The sequence below is a fragment of the Nannobrachium achirus genome, assembly GCF_963921795.1.
Source record: "Nannobrachium achirus genome assembly, chromosome: 7".
Classification (NCBI taxonomy): domain Eukaryota; kingdom Metazoa; phylum Chordata; class Actinopteri; order Myctophiformes; family Myctophidae; genus Nannobrachium; species Nannobrachium achirus.
Window position 1 is genome coordinate 43,651,176 of NC_137816.1, and position 26,264 is coordinate 43,677,439.

At 40.9% G+C, this 26,264-nt stretch overlaps 1 protein-coding gene across 4 annotated transcripts; it reads right to left on the reverse strand.

Moving 5' to 3' along the window:
- Positions 1–14,458: 14,458 nt before the first annotated feature.
- LOC308287871 (vomeronasal type-2 receptor 26-like) lies at positions 14,459–21,850 on the reverse strand. 4 transcript variants are annotated; one of them, XM_080729192.1, is made up of 6 exons: positions 21,650–21,850; positions 21,165–21,412; positions 19,662–19,748; positions 17,079–17,760; positions 15,510–15,633; positions 14,459–15,419 (listed from the first exon to the last, which is right to left on the reverse strand). In XM_080729192.1, the coding sequence occupies exons 4-6, from the start codon at positions 17,178–17,180 to the stop codon at positions 14,506–14,508; spliced, it is 1,140 nt and encodes a 379-aa protein (XP_080585318.1). In that variant the 5' UTR covers positions 17,181–17,760; positions 19,662–19,748; positions 21,165–21,412; positions 21,650–21,850; the 3' UTR covers positions 14,459–14,505. The 4 variants fall into 4 exon arrangements, with proteins under 4 accessions (XP_080585318.1, XP_080585317.1, XP_080585316.1 ...); XM_080729191.1 differs by having other exon boundaries at positions 21,224–21,465; XM_080729190.1 differs by having other exon boundaries at positions 21,165–21,465.
- Between the last annotated feature and the right edge of the window lie 4,414 nt (positions 21,851–26,264).

Here is a 26,264-nt window from a genome sequence, read left to right on the forward strand (position 1 = left end):
ATAATTGATACACACAAAAGGTAATTCATCACATAAGTGCACTATATGTTCTTACCTGATATTTAAAGTCACAATGAGTCACAAATGAATGAAGGCAGAATAGACATGAAAAGAAAAAAGGAATACAATTGATTAGTCATTCACTTTAATGTTAACTGCTTGAGATGAACAACCTGTCATATTACCATTACTGTATAACTGCATGTTGCAGAACTGAAAAGTAACTATTTTCTGACTGTTTCACTTGATTGTTGCTCATGATATTGTTAACATATTCATTCATTTGATAAAACCAATGTACTTCAATCATAATGAAGTGCAGCATAACTAACTAAAAGTAACAGATGAAAACAAATGACCATAGAAGCAAGACATCTAATAAAACACCACTAATTTAAAGGGTCACCACTTTTGAATCTATTTTCATATAATTGGTCCTCACTAATGTTCATGATAAAATAGCATAATTCTTTTCTACTCAGTCTGTCTCAGAGGATGACTGTGGGGCAGGTCAGAAACCCATTGTCTTGTGACATCAATGGAGAATCCAAGCCAATAGAAAATGCAGGCTTTCTATTCTTGACAAGTTCCAATGTTTAAGTGGGAGCCATTGTTCTCGCGAATAGAAAAATACTGTCAAACGTTGATGTCACAAGACTATGGATTTCTGACCTTCCCACAGCTCTCCTAAGAGACTTTTTTTGCGATTTTATTATGAACATTAGTGAGGGCCTATTATATGAAGATACTGTAGGTTCAAAAGTGGCAAAGTCATCCTTTAAGTATCTAATATAAGTCAGACTTTTTAGACAATTGTAATTGATATAAAATTGCTTATTACTTATATTGCATATAATTGTTTGTTCTCACCTTATGTTGAAAATCACCATGAAGATAGAGTAGAAACATGAAGCAACCCAATTAGCTTCATTAAAAAAATTACACTGTGCCAGTTATAATTAAATTCAAAAGCTGGAATACTACTACAAGAGTGGAACACTATAATGACAAAGTATGTCATGCAAGTCTCTGGCCTAAAGAAATCCCATGTAAAAATGACAAATGTGCATCTTTTTTCTAATGGCCAGCAGAGGGTGACTACATGCTTTGTTTATCTATTAGTAGGTGCATAGTTTGTTTCAAGTCTGCTGTCACAACCTAAAATTAGCATCATGAGTAAATAATCTAATACTCTTTACATTTTATGGTATCAGCCTATTTTAATAAGCCTTTGCAAAATAGTAGCTAATGACAAGTTGCAAAACAGAGAGCCTACATAAGAGACTAATTTAAAGGAGAAGTATTTATTTGGTGTAAAGAAGTGGTCCAGTAGTCTCGTTTTGAAAAGATGCCATATATTCCATTTTTGTTTGAGCTGCTTAGGGAAGGTTAGCCAAGTCTTTGACCAATCTGGGAACTAAATGCTTACCAATAGCTGTTTACACAAATGTGTTCATAAAGGTGTCTACTATGACATCTGAACTTTTTAAAACCCAACTCCCTTGGGAAACTGTCTAGGTTACTTTACTATAAAAGAAAATACCCCCCAAAAAAGTAGCATGTGATGGGTCAAAATAGGATTTTTCATGATTCTGAATCCAATGCAAGCATTTGTTTTGCAGGAAAAACATTCCTTGGGCAAAAAGCGGCCCCCAGAAAACTATGGTTTAGTGACGAATCATCACTTTTCACAGAGCAAAACACATGCTTGCATAGGATTCAGAATCATGAAAAAACCCTAGTTTGACCACTCACATGCTACTTAAAGCATATGTATTTTTTTGTATTATTTTCCTGTAAAGTAAAGTCAATGAGACCCCAACTTTGATTGGCTCCCACAAACTTGGGAGTTAGGTTTGAAAAAGTTCAGATGTGATAGTAGACACCTTTATGAACACATTTTGTGAAGAAAGCTATTGGTAAGCATTTAGTTCCCAGAACTACGGATATCTGGGCACCAAAACCATCTGGGCTCTGGAGACATGAGGGCACGGGGACTAACTAGATAGGCCTACATGTGGGCACCTGGACAACTGGGCATCAAAACCATCTGAGCACTAGGGATGTGTGGGCACCTGGTAATTTGGGTACTAGGGACATGCCGGTGTTATATTTTATGAAGAGACTGGTTCAAAATGAGACGGCGTCGGTCGTCGTCCTAGAAACGGCAGATGTTGGACATGGCGACAAAACGCGAGGCTGTCCGCGTCAGTGCCAATATTTAATGTTTCCGATTACCATGTCAAAATACTGTTCCGAATCTTGTTTAGATTAAGAAACGTAGGACACTCACGTTGTCGCGCTGTGGACCGTGGTGCTCCGTAGGCTACTTGTTGTTGTTGTTTGAAACAGGAAGACAAACCAAACCACTTCTTCCTGTCACTGTCTAACAATATACGTTTTATAAATAAAACTATTTGCCATGAGTAAACGTGTCACGTAGAATACATTCATTATTCAGACCATTTAAAGCGTACAAATAAACGCATCATTAAATGAATGAATACAAATAAGAATATAAAGAGTCAAGATGGGATTCGATCTCCGCCCATTCTTGGCATAAAGCCAACGGTCTGAAGCATAGACCGCAACGCCACGATAGTCAAGGCTTCCCTGAATTATAATCCCGTTACATAGTAAAGACAAACAGCCATCCAAACACACAGACGACATGGTCATTGAATTAATTTGAGACATTGACACTGATTTCCAACTCGGCTGTTTAACCGATTTGTCTCACAACACCTCACTCGCCATCATTCATCAGATTAGTCTTCATGGTATAGTAGGCCTATATAGTAAATATGACGCATGATATAAAGTTAGTCTAGTTAGAACAACTCGAACTGGTATAAAAAATGACAAAGCCTCCCCCTGACCGTCCTTCAAAATATAGACTATAAGGCCATAAGGCTAGTAGGCTACCTATCTCCCCTTTTCTTTATTCATTTATTCATTCATTTATTCATTCATTATTTTTTAGAACTGCCCCCCCCCCCCTTGTTACTATTCCCTATGCATAGTAGGCTACTGTCACTGTGTTCTGTCAATGTTATATGAAAGACCTTACTAGGATCTCCTTTTAGTTGACTGTATCAGTGATGTGACTGTTATGAAACTACAAAAAATGTAAGTCTGAAGTTAGCCTTTTTTGAATGGTGTAATGTTTTAGCATAGTAGCCTACTGTTTGTCTGCCATTTTAATATTGTGATTTATTTTGTATTAATTGAGTAAAGGACCCCAGTGTAAGCAAGCCATTGTGCTTTCTTTGGTTTCTATATTTTGAAGGGCGGTCAGGGGGAGGCTTTGTCATTATTTATACCAGTTCGAGTTGCTGTAACTTGAATAACTTTATATCATGCGTCATATTTACTATTTCTAAGTAGGCTGTATATACCATGAAGACTAATCTGATGAATGATGGCGAGTGAGGTGTTGAGAGACAAATCGGTTGCCTATTAAACAGCCGAGTTGGAAATCAGTGTCAATGTCTCAAGATAACCCAGTGACCATGTCGTCTGTGTGTATTGATGGCAGTTTGTCTTCACTCTGTAACGGGATTACAAATCATAAACTCCGTGTCCATCGTGGTGCAGAGGTCCATGCTCTAGGACGGAGATTTTTTGCCAAGAATGAGAGGAGATCGAATCCCGTTGACTCTTTTTATTTTTAATTTGTATTCATTCATTTAGTGATACGTTTATTTGTACGCTTTAAATGGTCTGAATAATGAATGTATTCTACGTGACACGTTTACTCATGGCAAATAGTTTTAATTATTGATAAAACATATATTGTTAGACAGTGACAGGAAGAAGTGGTTTGTTTGTCTTCCTGTTTCAAACAATAACAAAAAGCAACCTATACGGAGCATCACGGTCCACAGCGCGACAACGTGAGTCTAAACAAACTTAATCTAAACAAGATTCGGATCGGTATTTTGACAAAATGTAATATTGACAGCCTCGCGTTGTGTCGCCATGTCCAACATCTGCCGTTTCTAGGACGACGACCGACGCTGTCTCATCTTAAAATGGTCTCTTCTAAAACTAGATCACCGGCACCTGAATTTATTTAACACACTGTTCTATAAACCAAGTCTATGAAAACAAGCTCAAAAGAAGTAACCAGTTTCACCATGTGAGCCTTATTACATTAGCCATTTTCAAAAATAATTCTTGAATGCAGGCCAAATAAGCAACTACACTCCAGAATCCAGCCCAAACAATAGCAACCTGCAACTATGAATATTTACAAACAACTTTACAAGAACACAAGTTCAAAGTTGCTTATAATAAGCAGACCTGGCAACACTGTCCAACTAATGCCAAGTATTTTTTATTTTTTTTTGGTGGAGAGCGACCTTTACAAAAAAAATGTATAAAAGAATGGTAGGCTACTGTTAAAAAAATAGAGGGGATTTCTCAAGGATAGAGAAAACAGCAGGGCCAATCAATCCACTAGCCAGCTTAAGCATCTGCCTGTCTAGTAAAGCTGTCCTTCCAGGCAGACCCCAATGTTTGGGGGTTTAAAGCAGGGGTTCCCAAACTTTTTTGTCTCAGGGCACCCCATAAATATATTTTTAATCCGAGGCATAATTTTCATTCCCAGCACCTTATATTTATAGCATATCTTTGTTGTTGGGTGGAAACTTTGTATGTCCAAAACCATTCGTTTTGTATTTATCATCTATAAAATTTACTAAACTAGTGAAAACAGCAGATCTACAAGCACACAATGCCTCGCATCGCTCATGATTACAACAACATACAGTAAATGCTTCATCCTTGAACAAACTCACCTTAAATTTTTAATGCTCTCCCAATGGTGTACATTTTGAAAATGGCTATATTTGTTTGGTCAAAGCATGTGTGAAGGGAGGGTGATTTTTGCAGGTCTTTCGGTCAGAGTGTATCAATAAAGCAACTGGGTTATGAACTGTTGGTCCGACCAGTTTAACATTCACCAGGTTAGCTTTCACCAGCATCGGCAGGTTAGCGTTCACCAGCATCAGCAGGTTAGCATTCACCAGCATTAGTTTTACTGAGGTTAGGGTTAAGGTTAGGTTTAGGTGTCTGTCCCCCCTGACTTTCATCACCTCCGTGCAGCCAATCACAAGCGTCTGCTGCCTTAACCCAGTTGCTTTTTTGATACACTCGGACTTAAAGACCTGCAAAAAACACTGTCCCCATGTGTGAAGGACCCAGATGACCCACAATGCAAAGCAATTTAGCTGCCATTAGCAAAGCCTGAACAAATAAACAACCCATGCTTTATGATATAACCTATATAACTTCTAATTGTATATAAAAGAAATACAGTAAATAGGTTATTTGGATTTATAATAAAACAATCATTTAATCCAGAAGTTGGGGCACAACCAGGGTTGCCATGTTCTTTTATTATAAGCGACTTGGTCTTGTTTTTCTGTAAATTAGCTTGTAAATATTGGTATAGTAGTAGCAGGTTGTGGTTAGGGTCTGTTGGGGGGGGGGGGGGGGGGGGGTAAAAGTTCAGTACAGTAAGGTACAGTCAGGTACAGTAGAGTACACTAGCGTACAGTAAAATACAAAACAGTAAGGTATAGTAAGGTACAGTAAAGTACAGTAAAGTACAGTAAGGTACAGAAGAGTACAGTAAAGTACAATACAGTACGGTACAGCAGAGTACAGTACAGTAAGGTACAGCAGAGTACAGTAAAGTACAGTAGTGTACAGTCAAGTACGGTAAAGTACAGTACAGTAAGGTACAGAACAGTAAGGTACAGTAGTACAGTACAGTACAGTAAGGTACAGTACAGTAAGGTACAGTAAGGTGTACAGTACAGCACAGTAAGGTACAGTACAGTACTTTATTGTGACCGTCCTTTCGTAACATTTTGGCTTCACCTGTTGTGACATCACCTGTCCATATATGGGCATTCCCAGATGAAGTACTGTTAGGGGAAACACACTAACAGAATCCCTTTCAAGCCCATATATGGAGATCCCTGATGTCATCAATATTAAGCCCATATCTGGCCAATATACAGTATACATATTGTGTCAATCAAACCAGTGTCGCTCCCACAACACAAGTCACACTTGCAAATGAATTCTGTCCTTGTCACTTGCATATTAATATTTGGGGAAATATTTTGTCCACATTTTGTACAACTTTGTCCAGAGTCATGTTTATTAAAATGGAAAATGTTCGATGCAGAACACTCCTGTCAAATGTTTAGATGGACAAGTAGGAAATGGCTGTATACAATAGACTTGTTTTTTCCAGTCCAGACAAGGTTTGAACTCCAAACCTGTTGCGTGAAAGGCATATGCTCTAACCACTACACTGGGACAGTCACAGCTGTTTATCAGTCATGTTTAATGTATAAAACACACACACACACACACACACACACACACACACACACACACACACACACACACACACACACACACACACACACACACACACACACACACACACACACACTGACTGGCTTTTTACTTGGGTGTGGTTGGTAGTGAATGATTGCCAATAGCTTGGCTGGTGTGACTGATTGGTCACTGATTGGTGTGACTTAGAACCGTACATTGCATGTGAAAATAAAAAATACATTCCATTTACTTTACATCCTCCCCACGTACAATCCATGCACGTCCAAGTAAGTAAGTAAGTCTCTTGGGAGATTGTTGAATGGCTGTATTCACAACAAATGATGTCATACATAGAAAATAACTTCTCTCAAAAAGTATTGCATGTTATCTTTAATAGTAATTGCATTCACAGCAATGTTTTCTAAAATGCATTTTAAAAGTATGCAAGGCTTGAACCGGAGACCTCTGGAATGACAGACAAAGGCCTTACCAAGTGAGCTATGAATTTCTCAGGCCTGCACAATGTGGAAAGATCAGACAAAGATGAGGTTTCTTCCTTTATGTAACGATGCCAGCTTTTTAGAATATTAATTTGCCTCGGACGCTTCATAGGCATATTAGATAAAGGTCCTTAGATTAAGTATAGAATGTTTCATGCAAATTGCTCAAAAATCCCAGATAAATACGGGTTTAAGCGTTCTACAAACTGCTTAAAATCATATAGCGCCCCCCTTTGGCTAATTGGGGTAAGATTGGTTTCAGTGATATTTGGACTAACCCTCTACAGTAGTTCATCATGAAAATGATACTTTGCATGTATGTTTTAGAGGCAGAAGAATAATTTGCATAAAACTTGCAATATTGATTGAATTATTAAAAAAAGCATGTTTCAATTTTGAAAATATCCGATCTGACAGATCTTTAGATATTGGTCCAAAGTTAATGTAAAAAAAGTTCCATGCTCGTTATGCGAAAATTCCGGAATAAAAGCGGGTTTAAACGTTTTACAAACTGCTCAAAATGGCGGAAAATCAAAGGGCGGAGCTTACTTAACAAAGACACAGATGTCTTCTGCTTGAGTCAAGGCACGCGTGTAAGCAAGTTGCATGTCTTCAAACGAAACGAGGCATGACTTATGCCCCTTTAAAGTTTGAGTTTTCAAACGCTTTGTATAGCGCCCCCCTTTGGCCAATTGGAGTAAGATTGCTTTCAGTGATATTTGGACTAACCATCTACATATTTTCCAAATGCCATGAATGTGTCACTTTGCATGTATGATTTAGAGGCAGAAGAATAATTTGCATGAAACTGCATTATACAGTGAATTATTAAAAAATAATGTTTCGCTTTAAAGAAAATCCGGCCGCTGTGCGATGACCGTGTTGGTCCAAAGTTCATGTAAAAAAAGTTTCATGCACGTTATGCGAAAATCCCAGGAGGACATAGATTTTGACTGTTTTTCATATAATTCAAAATTGTGGGAGAGGTAAAGGTCAGAGGTCAAAAGTCAGAGCGTAAAAGTTGTTCGGCATGAGGAGACGCATAAGTGTATACAGGTTTCATTGCTGTACCTGAAACAGGGCATGAGCTACACCAGTTCAAAGTTTGCACTTTTGAAGGCTTCCTACAGCGCCACCCTTTGGCCGATTGTTGCGAGCTTCGCGTTTTAGCCGTTTGGCATAGTCCTCTGCCATACTGCCATGAACGTGTCACTTTGCATGTATGATTTAGAGGCAGAAGAATAATTTGCATGAAACTGCATTATACGGTTAATTATTAAAAAATAATGTTTCGCTTTAAAGAAAATCCGGCCGCTGTGCGATGACCGTGTTGGTCCAAAGTTCATGTAAAAAAAGTTTCGCGCACGTTACGCGAAAATCCCAGGAGGAGATACATTTTGACTGTTTTTCATATAATTCAAAATTGTGGGAGAAGTAAAGGTCAGAGGTCAAAAGTCAGAGCGTAAAAGTTGTTCGGCATGAGGAGACGCATAAGTGTATACAGGTTTCATTGCTGTACCTGAAACAGGGCATGAGCTACACCAGTTCAAAGTTTGCACTTTCGAAGGCTTCCTACAGCGCCACCCTTTGGCCGATTGTTGCGAGCTTCGCGTTTTAGCCGTTTGGCATAGTCCTCTGCCATACTGCCGAGTTTCGTAAAAAGCGACTGCACGGTCTAGCCGCTAGAGAAAAAGTGGCGGAAGAATAATAATAATAATAGTTATGATGAAGTCCAATAACAATGAGTGGCCATTTGCCACTTCGTGGCCTTGGCCACTAAATATATTTGTTATGCCAAATTACAAAACCAAACCCGAGTGGCCCCGTAATGGTCTTGTCCAGTTCCGTCCCGTTCTGATTTTTTTTTTTTTTTTTTAGACCTGTGACATTGTCCTGAAATCCGTTCATTTCCGAGGTTCAGAGAGACCCGAGCATTTAGCTTATTATTAGGCTATTTCCATGCGTGCCTCTGCCTTTCATGTGGTGAGGTCTACTCAATCTAACTAACTAACTGTCTGCAGCTGTGTTAACTGATTGACAGACTGGCACTGTCAGAAGTCAGAGCGGTGTAAACTTTATCATGTAATGTAGACTTATTATTGTCCAATGCTGCTGGTTGGTTGCCTAGGAATCTATAATATTAACATTGAAACAAAAGCCAGGGAGAAAGGAATGCTTTTAGGCTATTTTCTATCTACAGAAGTCATTTTCCGTTTGTTTGTAATAGTAGGCTAGAAAGAGAGAGAGAGAAAGAGAGAGAGAGAAATGGTCGAGTGAGCTTCACTTTAAGACGGGACCTGTGTTGCATTGCCGATTAATATATAATCTCTTTAGGCCTAATTAAGCCTATTTATTAAATCACAATCGAATGTTGTTTACTTGCATAATGGGGACACTTTTTTTAATTCTAGGCTATTTTATATTTAGTCATTGGAAAATGTTTCAACATCTGATCTCTCAGTACTGTTCTTCAATTTTTTTTTTTTTTTTTTTTGACTGGTCCCCCTCAGCAATGGCGCTGGTTTTGTAGGCCGATAACTCCAAATCGGCCTACAAAACGTCATACGCACGTTCCCTATAGACCCATTTCTTGATTACAAACATTGAGACTAAATGCACAGGTGACTGTATCGTAATCAATTCCCAACAATCCCCAAACCTGTTGTTTTGGGGAGCGCTGGTTTCATTGGCTCATTTGTTACCGACCTGCGCGTGCATCTAGGTTTTTATCAGTGTAACGTGGACCAGAAATGCATATATAGATCATTGACATTACACTTGATTGATTTTAAAGTTGTATTAGAAGTTTTGCGTAGGAAAAGGTACAGTAGTACAGTTCACTGACACTAAAAGGAAAGGTTCAATGTTCAGATCCCAGATCAGTGACACTCAGGGATGTGCAGAGAATGTTAGAGAGGAAGGGGCTGACATTTCTAAAAGGGCCTTTTGGTGGAAATATCAAAAATAGAGACCTCCAAGCTCAGAACACGTCGCAGTTTCGGTGCTTGATACAACACTGAACTAAAGCATACTTAGCATAATCAAGTCAATACTGTAGATGTGGCGTAACATCATGGATTTCTACACAGACAGGGCAATTATTTCAACATAAGATGCTGCATTCAAGTTCAGGAGAGTTTGGACAAGGCAATTCTCTTGAATGCTGCCTCCCTTGGGAGGAAGAGGGCATTTGCATTTCTTTCACCATATAGTATAGGAGCCTAATATCTAACCTTTCCTTATTAGCATCATTTGCACACACACACACACACACGCACACACACACACACACACACACACGTGTGTGCGCGCGCGCACACACACACACACACACACACACACGTGCGCACACACACACACACACACTTATAAATATAAGGGAAAATTCACTCGAATATAGACTCATGCTCACCGCGACTCAAAAAGTATGAGTCGAAAAATAGTTATTTTAATTTAAATTTTTCTAAAGTTTTTCCCCCAAAAATGTTTTAATCGCTTGTTCAAAAACTTTATAAGCGTTAAAGCTATACTGTGTAAGATGCTCAACTAGTGGTCAGTAGCCCTATAGCAAACCGCGGTCGCGTTCGCGTCTTTCGCCCGTTTTTCGTACCTTCACACCCCCGCGTCTGCCTCCACAACGCCGAGAGCTATCTTTAGAGGGGTCCCTGGTTCCTGTGCGTTCAGGCATTCCGGAGAAACGCACTACTTCACCCTGCCTGGTAGGCGAGATTACCTTTTGAGTAAAGAGACATACGGGCGACTACAAATATGGCGACCCCACTTCAAGATGCGCTGTGATTGGCCGGTAGTGTACCATGTGTGCATGATCGGCGATGTGATTGGGCAACGTATACACAACGTATACAGATGATGCAGATTACGTCATTTTGGCGCGAAATCCGGTCCACGGCCAGGATCATAGAAAACATATAAAGAGAAGGCTTCAGAAGCTGAAAATAACGGAGTGGGTGTTCTAAAACTTTAGCGATTTAACAGTTAGGACAATTTTAAGATTTGTTTTATAAAAAAAGTTACATGGTACAACTTTAATGTTTTCCAAATGTGAGAGGACCGGTGTGTGTGTGTCTGTGTCGGAGACAAGTGCATGTCTGTGTTGTGCATGCATGCATCGCAGATTCGCATGCATGCAGCGCTAGTCAGGTCCACGGACTACTGTTTGAGAAACACTGCTGGACTGGTCTGATGCATAGCGGTGCACGCTGACTGGATGTGTTTTGTTTACCTCCTGCCTGTGCATGCATGCTTGACACGAAAGCTCGCTTGTTAATGGCAGCGTCGCCGTCGTGTGCAATGATTTTGTCAAGATTGACAATAAAACACAACACAAAATACACCACTCGTCGTTAATGCGACATACGTGGACGCAGTTGGGGAGGGAGAGCGAGGCACACCCAAGCTCCACATTTGATAGCCAGCCAGAGCGCTCCCACTACGTTCCATGGATTTTGTCACTCCGCATCTTGTCTCTAGAGAACAGACTCCATGCTAACGCAAGGAAGAGCAATTATTTATTATAATTATTATTAGGGCTTTGATGCAAGTTCTGAGGGGTGCAGCTGCATAAGTTGTGTTGCTTAAAGTAATGTGCCGTTGTGCTCTCCTCTCAGCTGCTGCTTACGGGAAAAAAAGTTAAAAAAGTTGATCGACACGTCGATTTTCGGCCTCGACCCGCCGATGCGCAAATAATGAGTAGATTAACATCCCTAATTGCGACCGTAGGTCGCATTTACTACCAAAACCTCCACAGGCTGTCTGTCAGTCAGTCAGTCAGTCCGTCAGTCAGTCAGTCAGTCACACTTTTGCCCTGCTCATATCTCCGCAACCGTTGCCCCCATCCATGCCAAATTTTGCACACACACTCCTTGACTGCCAAACTACAACCTCCAAGGACCCCCGGAGCCCCAGGGACCCCCAGGTCCCTGGGGGACCCCCAGATGTAAAAAATTACCAAATGTGCTCACACGTCACACTTTTTCCCTGCTTATATCTCCGCACCCGTTGACCCGATCCATGCCAGATTTTACACACACACTCCTTGCCTGCCAAACTACAACCTCCAAGGACCCCCGGAGCCCCAGGGACCCCCAGGTCCCTGGGGGACCCCCAGATGTAAAAAATGACCAAATGTGCAAAAATGACCACCCCAACGGGGCTGCTCACGGGGAATTCCCGGGGACCACCGACTCCTGCTGCTCCAGAACGGATGCAAAAGTGGTGGCGCCCCCAGTGGAGGACCCCCTGCCACTGCAGCGCACATAAAATGCCGTAACTCGGGCTAGGAGCGTCCGGGAGAGCCGGGGCCGGTACCTATTCGTCCGCCAAGGCAACGCGGAGACCCCACCCCTCATTTCTCACATGGCCCTATTCTAGCGCCACCTTCAGGCCGAACACATTTTTGGACACTGCTCCTACAGTTTTTGCCCTAAAATCACAAATATGACTACACAGCATGTCTACACTCATGTCATCAACATGGATCAGGAAGATTTGGGAAAAACACATTTTTGCCCTATTTGTGGAGATAAGCCACCTACGGTCGCTTATCTCCCGATTAGGGAGTCTTACTGGTATATATATATATATATATGTGTGTGTGTGTGTGTGTGTGTGTGTGTGTGTGTGTGTGTGTGTGTGTGTGTGTGTGTGTGTGGCGGAGAGAGTCGCAAAAGTCTAGTATCTCCCTCATAGCCTAGTAAACTGACTCCTCCCATCTTCAGAATGAAGGCAGGAAGAGAGACTGGTTTACGAGGCTATCTCCCTCATTCCATGGGGATATCCCTTTGGAGTAATGATTAAGATATGCACACCGCCCCTATCTGTTCGTACAGGCAACCCCCACCCCCCGCCCCCCCTTCCACATTATGCCTTTTCTTTTTTCCCCTCCTGTGTTCTTGTTCGTTTTTGTTTGTCAACCTGTTTGTTTTGTTTGTCAACCTGTATGTTTGTTGTTTTTTGTTTTGTTTGATCGCCCTGAATTGTTGCGCAGGTTCTCCAAGATAGTGCCGCCCATGGCTGCTGTGGTGACTGGTGACTACGTGTTGCGTTCTGTCGGTGTTTTTGTGTTTGTCTGTTTTTTGTTTTTGTTTATGTTATATGTGAAAAAATTGATTTGAATGCAAAAATGTAGTATGCCAAAGCAAATTCCTATGTGTATTACACAATGGTTAATAAAGAAATCTGAATCTGAATCTGAATTTGGACTTTCACGTGGGAAGCCCGGGTTCAAAGCCCGGGTGGGGAGGTTTGCATCACCTCCGTTACACATATCCCTCATAGAAAATAAAATAAACAATATGAGAAATGGTCACAGAATCATCAGATTGTTTATTCTAATATTTACAGAAAGTTAAACACATTTAAATAGAAGGGTCTCCATCTTCGTTGTCGTGATCATCAATCCCCAACAGATTGGCCTTGCTTACATTACAACACACCTATTCATTTGCCCCACACATGCACATCTCAGAGCAGTTAAAATTATGAGATCGACATGAACAATGTGACATGCACTGGGATTTCTTGCAGCCACATTTGATCAGTTGGGTAAGGGTGGCTGGAGCTGGGGTATCCTTCAGTTTTCGTCCCCTAGTGGCGGAAAAAAATACCCTCAGCCTCCCATCCATATTCAGTAGCTGGTGGTATCTGTGGGTTATGTACGTGATCCTGACTCCTCATACCATACCATTGCCTGGTAATGGGCACGGGCAATGGCTTGATGTAATGCTCCTTGTGTAGGTGGCAGCTTCTCGGCTTCTAATTGTTTCTTTGTGAATAACCTCCACCTGAGCTCACTAACATCCACAAGATTTGTACCAGGCTCGTACAGCTGGCAAACAAATGCCTCAATCTTGTTTTCTGCGTCAGAACTGAGCTTGTTTGTAGTACCTAGACTAGTACACATAGTAGTACACATAGTAAACAGAGACCTGTTTACTCGACGTGAGATCTCTGACCATACACTGTATCATAATGTTAAACGTTGGTGCGTGACATCACACCTTTGAAGAAGATTGTTTTGGGGGGTCTTTTTTCCTGTATAAGTGAATGGGTAGGTGCAAGAAATCATTAAAAATGAACCCCATGGGACATTAGTTGACCACGGCAACAAGCAGAAATCATAGACACAACAAGGGTCCTAAAAAGACAGGTTTCGGGTGCTGGTGGAGCCTCTCTTCAGCCCTACTATTAGAGTTGGACCTGGAGTTTTAAACAAGCTTTAGAAAAACCCTCACGGATGGCCTTCAACACAGTTTAGTATTTTAACCATGTTTTTTTTTCTTTCTTTTTTTTAAGGTCTCTGGTTTCATTGTGTTAAATGAAACCAGAAAATGAAACCAGCAGAGGCTTTAATGATGCCAACAATAAAAGCGAAACAGTACATATTTTAACATAATAAACCCATTCTACATAGTTTCCCCTTGCAGTGCTTTGACCCACAGAGAATGAAGAATTGCAATTCGTTTTTCATGATAAATTAGACAATAGATAAATTATTTTAGACTGGATTTTGGTATATCTGGTAGAAAACCCAATCAATAACTACTGTAACAAGGTGATCAGCAATATATAAAGCTAAACCTATTATGAAATACACAGAACATGAATTATCATTGACATTCTGCTTTTATGTCTTGGTGGCACCTCGACCCATGATGGACTTCTTAGTGTTTCTCTCCGGTTTCAAAAGCATTATATAACACTTTGGTCCAAAAAGGGCCAACAAAAGGCCAAAACTAGACGCCAAAATAGCAAAGACCTCCACTACATCTGCGTATTTGCCTGGAGAGCTGACATACGCCGGGATGAAGGCTATCCACACGGCACAGAAGATCAACATGCTGAACGTGATTAACTTGGCTTCATTGAAGTTGTCTGGAAGATTCCTTGCCAAGAATGCGAGGATGAAGCTAAGGAGAGCCAGTAAACCAATATAACCCAGCAACACTGCAAAACCAACTGTTGATCCAACATCACACTCATAGACTATCCTATCACTGTGGTATTCTATGTTTTTATGGGGAGCTGGTGAAGCAGATACTAGCCAAACTATGCAGATAATTCCCTGGATAGCAGTAAGAGTCAGAACGGTTCCTCTCTGCTGCACGGCACCGAAAAACCTCATGATGTCTGAACCTCCAGGCTTGGAGGCCTTGAACACGGCCAACACCACCATAGTCTTTACCAAGATACAACTGACACTAAGAACAAAACTGATCCCAAACACTGCATGTCTCAGCTGACAAGTCCAGAGTGTGGGACGACCAATGAACAGAAGAGAACACAGGAAACACAGCTTGAGAGATACTAAAAGTTGAAAGCTGAGTTCTGAGTTGTTGGCGCGCACCATGGGCGTGTCTCGATGATAGATGAAGATTCCCAGGACGCTGGTACAGGTAAGAGTGCCTAGCAATGAGATGGTTGTCAAGGAGATACCCAGGGGCTCAGGGTAGGAGAGGAACTCCACGAGCTTAGGGACACAGTGGTCACGCTGGGGACTGGACCAGAAGTCCTCTGGACAGCTGGTGCACTCTGTAGAGTCTGACAAAGAGTACAGGGTTGAAAGGACAGTCAAGTACAGCATCAGTCTGAAGATAAACTACACTACTTAGCTACATAATGTAAACGTACCAGTCTTGTTGCTGATCTCTCCCTCAGAACAAGCAATGCAGTCAAAGCAGCAGACAGGTTCTCCTTTCCTTCTGGCCACACGGGTTCCAGGAGAACAGCTCTCACTGCACACTGACCGAGGAGGCTGCAAGAGGACAGTGACAACTAGAAAAGAACATTTCTACGAAATTTTAAGTGTGCCTGCAGCTCGCTATGTGTGTGCAACCTTGTGTAGCGGTTGGTGTTAGCATTAACATTTTTAGCATTAACATAATCATTAGCATTAGATTTTTTTTACATTAGCATTAACATTTACATTTTTAGCATTAGCATTTGTTAGCATAAGCAATTGTTAGCATTAGCATTTTTTTGCATTAGCATTAGCAGAAGTAGCGGTTGGCATTAGCAGTTAGCCGAGTTTGAGACCAGTAACATGTTGGGAACTGGAGTTATGGATGTTTAAAGCCCAGCCAATAGGAATAAAGAGGAGGCAGGGCTTATGCAATTACAGCTAGTCCCTATTGGCCGTGTTAGTTCACACACCAAGTTTAGAGACGGTACCATGCTGCAAACTGGAGTTATAGCTGTTTAAAGCCCAGCCAATAGGAAGACAGAGAGGGTGGGGCTTATCATTACTGCTCGTCCCTATTGGCCATCTAAGTACTCAAGCCAAGTTTCGAGATAGTACCATGCTGCTTCCTGATTGGCTATGTTTACGCTATGTTTGTTCCGGACTAGAACAATAGTCTGGTTGCCTTACTGGCAACCACACTAATAATCAATTCTAGTGTAAACTAAATTACATTCACATCAGCTCAATATCAATATCAGAGAGTTAAGATAGCCAAAGTGACCTTTTTGGTTTCAAAGTTCCAGAAGATTCTGTCTTCATCAAGGATGAGTTCTTCATCTCCGGAGGCTGACTTCTTGAACACTCCTACATTTTGAACCTTTAAACTTCCATCAGGGAGCCACACCCAGTTCATGACATCCAAGATCGGTAAAGCATCTCCACTATCATCAAACGATACATCATCCCCAGATGATGTGTTGAAGTTGACTTTTTCCAGGTAATACAAAAGCTAGAAAGTGTGTATAATACACACTGCTAATGACATCCTTGCAGTAATTACAAAACAATATAAAAGTGATATTTGCGGGTGTGAATTCATATCATACCTGCCACGGCTGTATTGTCTGCAAACTGGCACAGCTGTGCCCAGTGAAAGGCCCTCTTCCTGGCACACACTGCAACATGTCATGCAGGGCATGGGCCAGGGTGTACACAGCCTTGTACACATTATACTCTCCCCTCAGGTTAGACATATCCAAGAAGGATGTTCTTGCCAGGTCCTCTTGTCCAGTACACATTACTGCACCGACATCCGAAAACCTACACCCAAACATCATCTCCCAAAACTCCCTCACCTGAAGACACCACACCGTGACACCATATGAATTACTTTAAAACAGACATCAGTTTAAGCTTAAAGGTAGGATACAATATTGTTTTTTTTGGGGGGGAAACAAACTTTTAGTTAAATAGAAAATACCTATACCTTTGAATATTGAATGAAACCAAAGACTCACCACGGTGTTGTCAGGGTCATTGTCAGGATGTATTTTTAACAGGAAGGCCCTCAGACCTGGCATTTCCCCATGACGGACGGCGGTGCCCAGGTGTCCTGTCATGTAGGGCCTGTAGGAAGGCCTCTGGAATCGAGTGCGTGCCGGGTTCCTGGTCAGCCACTGTAGACCTGTCACATTCTTCCTTATCACCTAACGGGTTGAACACAATTGGTGGTGGCACGATGGCTTTATCGAGGTACGTCAACTACAAGCGGACGTACAGCCAGCGATTTTGAACATGTATCGTAAGATATTTACAACATTTCTGTGTAAGATGCTTACACAAAAGAACAATAAAAAAGCTTGCCTTGAATACTGTATTATCTAAATTCAGATTACATCATAATTACGAATCCCAAAATGAACGTGGATCATAAAGCCCAACCTCCTCCATAACATTAGCCAGATAGTGTGCGTAAAAAAGGACCACCCGAGCTGAGGATTCCTTCATCACAGAGACGATCCTCCACACGGCGGCCCAGCTGGGGACCATGAGCTCCACGTAAGCCAGGCATCCCAGACCAGAGTGCCCCAGCTCTGACCGCAGGATCCTGGCCATACTGTGGCCGTCATCGTCATCATCCACCACCAGTCCTACCCAAGTCCACCCAAACCGCCTTATCATATGGAGGATAGATCGCACCTGGTTGGACAACGCACAGAGGTATATTTAGACAATTTACAATTCAAGCATTTAGCAGACGCTCTTAATCCAGAGCAATTTACAATAAACAAGAACATCAAATACATAGAAATAGTTATCCAAAAAAACATAAGTAGACCACGAACCTATTCAATAAAATTCAAAACAATCAAAACATCAATAATATGTACATCGAAGCCATACACTTCGTAGGATGCTACATGTCTTAGTTTAGATAAGGGTAATGGTAGCCAGATAAGACGACCTCTTTTCAAGTCGACCTTAGTCGCGGAAAAGTCACTCGGGAAGTGTCGACCCCCATTCTAGGAAATCACAACCTAAACAATTGGAAGTGTCAACCCCAGTATAGGGAATCCCCGACCTCATGAAAATCAAGAAAATTGGAAATCTCATCCCCCATTATATGAAATCCCGACCCGAATATTTTCTCCCAGCACGCAGCAGCTGTGTGAGACACAGAGGGGAGACTGAGAGGGAGAGAGAAGTTTAGGCGTTCTCTGTTTGAAAGAGAAAATATTATAACCTCTCTCTCTCCCCATCTTTCATTGCTGTGACTCATTTACAGCTTTTCACAGTTATTGTCCACGACATTGCAAGCGGCGCGAAGGCCAGCGGACCTTGGTCCTGCTCTTCGCCCCCGAGCGCCGCAGGCGCGAGTGGCCGCGAAGAGCGGGCCAGGGCCGCGCGGCCGGCGGAGCGCCGCGCGAGTTACGAAGCCGTGGTGAATGCAATCGTTATATTTATGAAGCGCACGATAAACGCCATGATAATTGGGGTTTGGTGCACCTCGCGCGGTCCAAGTGACTACAACGGAGCGCTCCCTACGTCCGGTTCAGCCAATCACAAGCTCAAAATGAGCCCGGGGGCGTGGTTATCCATCTTTCCCAGTGGGATCCATAATCACGCGTCTCTCTCCCCCTCTCTGTCTCCCCTCTGTGTCTCGAAAATATTCGGGTCGGGATTTCATATAATGGGGGATGAGATTTCCAATTTTCTCCTGGGTGGGTTTTCTCTGGTCCTGGGATGACTTCTCCCAACCCTAGGTTGACTATTCCGTGCCCTGGGATGACATCTCCAATTTAAAAAAGGTATGACTTTGAAAAGGGATGACTCTTCTGGCATTCAGGGTAATTACAGTAGTCAAAGCTGCACTATGGAACTTTCCTCTTCTACCCATGATTTGAACCCGGTTTCCTGCACAAGTGCTGCATTTATTTTACCATTGAGCTAATAGAGCCTGCCTGCTTGCTCAGGGGATACATTTGTGTCAGACCCTGTGTCTAGGTGAGACGTGACCTTTGACACAATCTAAATGTCTCAATAGAAGAGCAGAGAGACAAAATACAACCACCCCAGTTCTATACGTTATATTGTATTAACATACTCTACCATACAGATTGTACAAGTTATATTTTATGAACATACGCTACCATACAGGTTGTATAGGTTATATTGTATTAACATACTCTACCATACAGATTGTATAAGTTATATTTTATAAACATACGCTACCATAAAGATTGTATAGGTTACTGTTATACTCTACCATACAGATTGTATAAGTTATATTGTATTAACATACTCTACCATACAGATTGTATAAGTTATATTGTATTAACATACTCTACCATACAGATTGAAGTTTTTTGTTTTTCTCAAGAATTCAAACATAGCAATATGTAGCAGATCTACAGGCTCACGACTCATTGCAATGCTACCGGTATGTGTTGTGAGCTTATAGATCTACAATTCTGACCTTGTTGAATCTTGCCCCTGACTACCCCACAAAAAAACAACACTAGCAGCATAAAAGTTAGAATAAAACTAAGACAAACTAAAATAAAATAAAACTATAACATCTATTTTCTATATAGTTTCACCTCAAAGGCTCCACTTGGGATTGTTCTAAAGAAAGAGGGGAACCGGTGACGGTCGCTCAGACAAGAGCATCTGGCAAAGAAACTGACCTGTAAGAGATACAAAACAAGTACTGTATATCTGACCTGTAATAGACCTGGTATATCGTTGAAAATATTCATGAAAATATCGATTAGAATCGCGATTCAAGGCTCACGATTCAAATCGATTTATATATCAAAAGATATTTTTGGGGGGGCTTGATTGATTGATTGATTGATTGAAGACTTTATTAGAAGTTTGCATAGGAAAAGGTACAGTTTCATGACGGTACAGTTCACTGGTACAAGGTCTACTAAAAGGAGATCCATGAAAAGACTAAGCTTATTTCCACTGGAAACCATTGAAGCTAATGAATTATGGTGTGTCTGGTATGAAATGTGAGCTAACCATAGTCACAGCAATCCTTAATTATATTCCATCATATAAGCTTTGGAGAGAGAGTTGCATTGCAGAGGAGAGTCTGTGTCTGAGACCAGGTGTTGCTCGCTGGCACATCGTTATACAAGGAAGGCAATTATGTTTCTGCACTGTGAAATAGGTCTATCTATTCTAAGATGGCATCAAAGCCAAAGCTTTTTTTTTTTTTTTTTTTGCATGTTAACCTTAGTAGCTACAGCTAGGTTCTAAACAAAAAGCATGTTTACAGTTGTTGCACAGACATTAAGTACTTTTACATGAAAAGTGTGCTACTTTTGCAATGTAGTTAAATACATGTGAGATTAATGCCTTTGGGGGAGGGAGGGTTAAGAGAAATACAAATAAAACCAAAAATAGATTTTTCGTCATTTCTGTGGAAAATAATTTTGTGTTAAAAAATTGTGAAATCGTGAATCATGAACCTTGCATCGTGATTCGAATCGTATCGTGAGTTTAGTGCATCGTGGCATGCCAATATATATATATATATATATATATATATATATATATATATATATATTAAGGCTGGGACTTTAACTGATTAATTGCGATTTAATTAATTACAGAAAATTAACGCGATTAAAAATGTTTACTTTATTTTAATCGCACTTAGTTTTTGCAACACAGAACCTTCAGTTTCAGGCATACCGATCATAGCGATGCACCAACCAAGAAGAGACAACAAACGCAAAGGGAGAAGTAGCCGATCAGAGTGCTTTGCTTGGACCAGTGGATGCGAAATTTAGATTTAAAAAACTCACTCGTTGATTCACTCGTACAACAAAATGTGTTTTACTTGAAAAAAAATGCTTCTCAGGTCAAATAACGATGTGCGATTAAAATGCAATTAATTGCGAAAGTTGAAATATTGGAGAGAAAGGCACTCTGCCTGACAACAATCATAACATCTATGTATTTCAAGCTGTAAAAAAATACCATACAATGTTTATCACAGGTTATCTGTAAATCAATAACCAATATTGACCACATCAAATTGGAGCTGGCAAAAGGCGATTCAACCTTACTTACCATGAACATTCACTTACCATGGGCACTCTGTACAAAGCCAACACACTAGAGACTGCAACAGAGAGTGTTGAGGTACCTGGGCCCACCATCCCCAGCACCGGGGGGGTCCCACTCTGCACGCAGCTCTTGTCCAATTGAAACCGCTCCTCTCTCCCGGCAACCAATGACATCGCTGCATTGAGAGCACCTCTCACCCTGAAACAGGTGTCATGGATCTCATAGCCCAGAGTCACGTTGGGCAGCAGACTGGGGTTTCCGTTGATCTCTGCGATGGCAAACATCATGGTCTGAGCAAACCTGAACGCTGTAATGTACAAACTAGCACACAACAGTACACTTATATTTGTAAAAAAGATATATAAATACTTAGAATAAAAATGTTATATAAATGAAACTGTTGCATTGTACGTTGTGTTTCCGAGGCTAATTTGCGACCCCTGTTCCTTAGGCCTTTCTATACAAGTATCTACCAACTTACTATATTTGCATTTGTGATACTCACTCCTTGCAATTGGGTTCCAGTTGTTTGGAGATGAAGTTCAAATCCGGGGGTAGGTATTTGTTGTGTAAGGCAAACAAACCGCCCAGAACAAAGTCTCCAGCCTTGTGAAATATATTGAGATGAAACTGTTCCTCTAACTCACAAGAAGAGGAAGCTGAGGAAGACAGAGCAGAGAATGAAGAGAACAATATCAAGGTCAAGTACATGTATGAAAGCAGGAGTGTGTCTGCAGACGCCCTCATGACTGTCCTCCTCTGTCTGACCCCCACCCTCTCTAAACTTGTTGTCCAGTTGTTAAGTTTTATACACAGTGCTATGCCATGTCTTGTGCCACCTTCATGGCTTTACGTAATCTTGTTGCTGTGTATGTAAAACACAAAGTGTGTGTGTCTGCGCGCAGACGCGTACGTGTGTGTGTGCGTGTGTGTGCCTGTGTGTCTCAATCTTGTCAAATAAACACCTTAATTAGCACGGCTGATTTAGCGAGGCATTGACCCATGTGATATTTAATTGGTGTTATTGTCATGTTTCAATCTCTCCTAAGAGCTGAATTAATTAAAAACAACACTGTGTGTGTGTGTGTGTGTGTGTGTGTGTGTGTGTGTGTGTGTGTGTGTGTGTGTGTGTGTGTGTGTGTGTGTGTGTGTGTGTGTGTGTGTGTGTGTGTGTGTGTGTGTGTGCAGCTGCCTATAGATGATGTCACACTAAGGAATCTGGAATTTATACAGAGCCATCTAAAAAATATATAATATTGTGTAAAAGTTATTTTCTTCTGTAATATAATTAAAAAGATTAAACTTTCATATCTTCTAGATTCATTGTCATGCAGTGAAATATTCAAAACACTCATATACATACATACACATACAGCACACTGCACAAATACTTTTTTCTAGGATTTTTGAAAACTGCGGAAGCAGGGAAATGGGTCTGTATGTCTATCTCCATTTTTGTATATTGGAATAACTTTTGCTGTTCTCATGCTGTTTAATTGGGAATATACCTGTTTACAGCAACCATTATATCAAAATGTTTCTTAATACAAAATACCCCAAATGACATCATACAGTTTACATAAACCGTACAAAAGAAGTAAGGAAACTTGACTTCAGTCCATTATATCTCCCCTTTAATAATACCAATTGGTATTGTATTTTATGTCATTTTTATCATTGATTAGTAGGACTGTCAACAAATACTCTATATCCGAATATTACTTAGAATGTTAAAAAAAAAAATTAAGCTTAGAATTAAAACAATAATTAAAAAAATAAATCTAAAAGAAAATCTAAATCCACACGCTACTGAGGTCCCTGACACTGAGTGTAAAATTAATAAAGTGTATACATGGCCAATATGTGTTTTTTCTTTTCCTTTTTGTGACCGTAGGTTAACAATGAGAACCGTCACATCTTGTCTGTACGTCCTTCTGTAACGCCCTAAATGTCTATAGTCTATAGCTGTTGTCACATTGTTGCCATTGTGACATCACATTGTGACATCACATTTCGTACTTATCCCTTGTATGCCCATATATGGAGATCCCTGATGTACAGTTGTATAAAACAAAATGTGTCAGTAGAACCGCCGATCCAACCAATATGCCCATAAAAGGGGACAAGGACTGAGAGACTGAAACACACAGACACATGTCTGGGGTCTCATAGCACACAGTTGGTTCTACAGACAGGGATCTCCATATAGGTATAAAAGGGGTTGTACCGGTATGTATGATATCAGATAGGACTTTCACATAACGAGTAACCAAGTAAGCATGTCTGGGGTCGCACAGCACACGGTTGGTTCTACAGACTTTTGCTCACGGATAGCTCAGATTTTCGCCTTTTTCTTAGCTGCTTCCCCTTCCGTTACTGTACTTCTGCACAATGTACAGTTGTAGGAAACCACTTTTTTTTTCTACAACCGCCGATCCAAACAATATGCCCATATCCCCATATACATGGATTATCAGAGATCTCCATATATGGGTAACTGGTCCGATATATTAATCATGAATTCATGTCCTGTGCGAATTCCGTCCTGCGCGACCTCGCCCTCTGCCCTTAGGCGTCTTACTGGTTACTGTGGGAGAGGAGAGTGCAATCTTCAATGCTTCAAGCAACAAAGGTGATAAGGCGTGTGTTTATCACTGATGACATCTGGTCCAGGGGTGATGAAACAGTGACTCAACAGGTGCAATGTGTTTCTAGGCCTGTAGCTATAGGTCTATAATTGTACAGTGTCATAACACAAAGACAGATGAGCAACCATTAATATCAAAATGTTTCTTGATACAAAATACCCCAAATGACATCATACAGTAGCTTAGTTTTTGTTTAGTTTTAATTTAGTTTTCGTCACTGAAAAAAATTGGCGACGAACATTTAGCTAAAACAATGTACAAAATCAAAATAGCACTGTGCCTGCACTTGAATAATAAATGTATTTATTTTGTACACGCACACACACGCAACCCTGAAATGCTAAACACACTAAATTACTTTATCTGATTTATATTTTTCTGCTGTGTGTTTGGTGAAAACTAACTATACAAATACATTTGTATATTTTCCAGGTGCAGCTACAGTTTCTGAGTGGAGGAACATGGGGCCTTTGGGCTGGGAGCCTGAAGAATTCCCATTCACTGCAGACCCTGGGGTCAAAGGTGCTGCCGCAGATCTCCAGTCCTCAAAGTCAGTGGACTTTTTACAGCTCTGTCGGAGGAGGAGGTGAATAAAATGGAACTTTTATGTCATCTATTTATCTACACGTGCGTGCACACACACAAATGCACCACCGCTCACTTCAAACTTGTGTTTGATTTTATTTTCATTTTTCTGCTGTAGGTTTTGATTGATTTCGTCAATGAGACCATTCTGTATGCACAGGATTGCATAATAAAACGCATCCCAGCTGATAAACCTCAGGGAAGGGGCCATCGGTGGAAACCCACTGACCTGGTGGAGATGAAAAAGTTCCTCTGCCTCGTTTTCCTGCTGGGTATTGTCAAGAAGCCGAAGATGGAAGATTTCTGGTTGACTGATGACTTGGACTGCACCCCTTATTTCGCCACAGTCATGTCGAGGAACAGATTACTAATTATTAGACTAATTTGGAGCATGCTCCATTTTGTTGAGAGTAAGGACAAGAAAGACAGGATTCACAAAGTGCCCCAATGGGTCCTTTGGGGGGGTTCCAGGGGGTCCCCAGTGAAAGTAGTTAATCCATGTATGTGTTGGCTACTCGAAAAACAGCAGATCTACAAGCTCACAGTGAGTCTTGTTTAGAGAAATATTTAACATGCAGTGGAAATATGTGAATAATTACAGCCTTTATTTTTGTTTCAGTTTCAGTCTCTCTCTCTCTCTCTCTCTATATATATATATATATATATATAGCTATATATATCGTCACTGTCGGGCAGAGACCTCGTATCTCCAAGTTTCAAATGTGTACGTTCTTTCCCAAAGTAAAGCCCTGCGTCATCATACAAGGCCGTCGCGCAAAAGTAGTGAAAACAGCCGATCTACAAGCACACAACGCTCACGGTGCGAGGCGTTGTGTGCTTGTAGATCGGCTGTTTTCACTAGTTTAAATCATTTTTAAAATGATAATGCAAAACGAACGGTTTTAGACATAGAAGGTTTTCACCCGACAACAACGATATATATATATATATATATATATATATATATATATATATATATATAGGTCTATATATATAGCCTATAATAGGCTATGCCTATAGGCTATATAGGCCTATGTGTTATATTTGTGCTACTTTTGTGTGACACTGTGGTATGATGAAGGAATTTCCTGAAGATTAAAAAAGCATTTATTTTATTTCAATTTAATTTTCGAATTTACCATTTCATTTGATTTATGTCAGCTATTCGCTTCCATAGGTTTGGGGCATTAAAAAACAAGGAGATAAGGCTTCTACCCAAAACAATAGAGTCTGACTCACTCAAAACCGGTCTAATCTTTATTCACCACCAGATGGCGGAAGACAACAGTGCCTGATCCTTTGCTGCGTGTTGCACAGCACGTTGACCCGGAAGTAAATGCGTGTTGTTTATTGTTCGCGCGCAATGGTGGAGTTGTGATCCCCAACGTTAGAATAGAGATTTAAACATTATATATAAGTATATTACAGTAGTAACAGAGAGATAATGTCTCCTAAAGGAAGGAAAATGAGTCAAATAGGGTCTGTTAGGCGGAAGATAAATGAACACATGACAACGGTGGGAGAGGAGATATTGTATGTTTTGGAGAAACAGCAGCATGGAGCTGATGTTTGCAGCTTGAAGCTCACTACAGAGTTTGTGTTGGAGCGCCTGGACGCAGTTGCAGAGTTCATGTGCAACCTCTTCCAGAGAGAGATAGAGACACTAGAAACGCTGCTGGAGAAACAAAACAAACTGCGCCTGGACATTCCTCCTAACACTGCAGGTTGGTAAACACATTAGTTATTACACGCTGAGCTTCTAGCTTAAGTTCTGAACTGAACTACCCCACTGAGCACGCCGTCTAAAAGTGGTCTAATAGACGTATAGATTTGAAAGTTTTTTAGTTGTCTAAACTTAGACTAGACGACTAATAGACTTCTAATAGT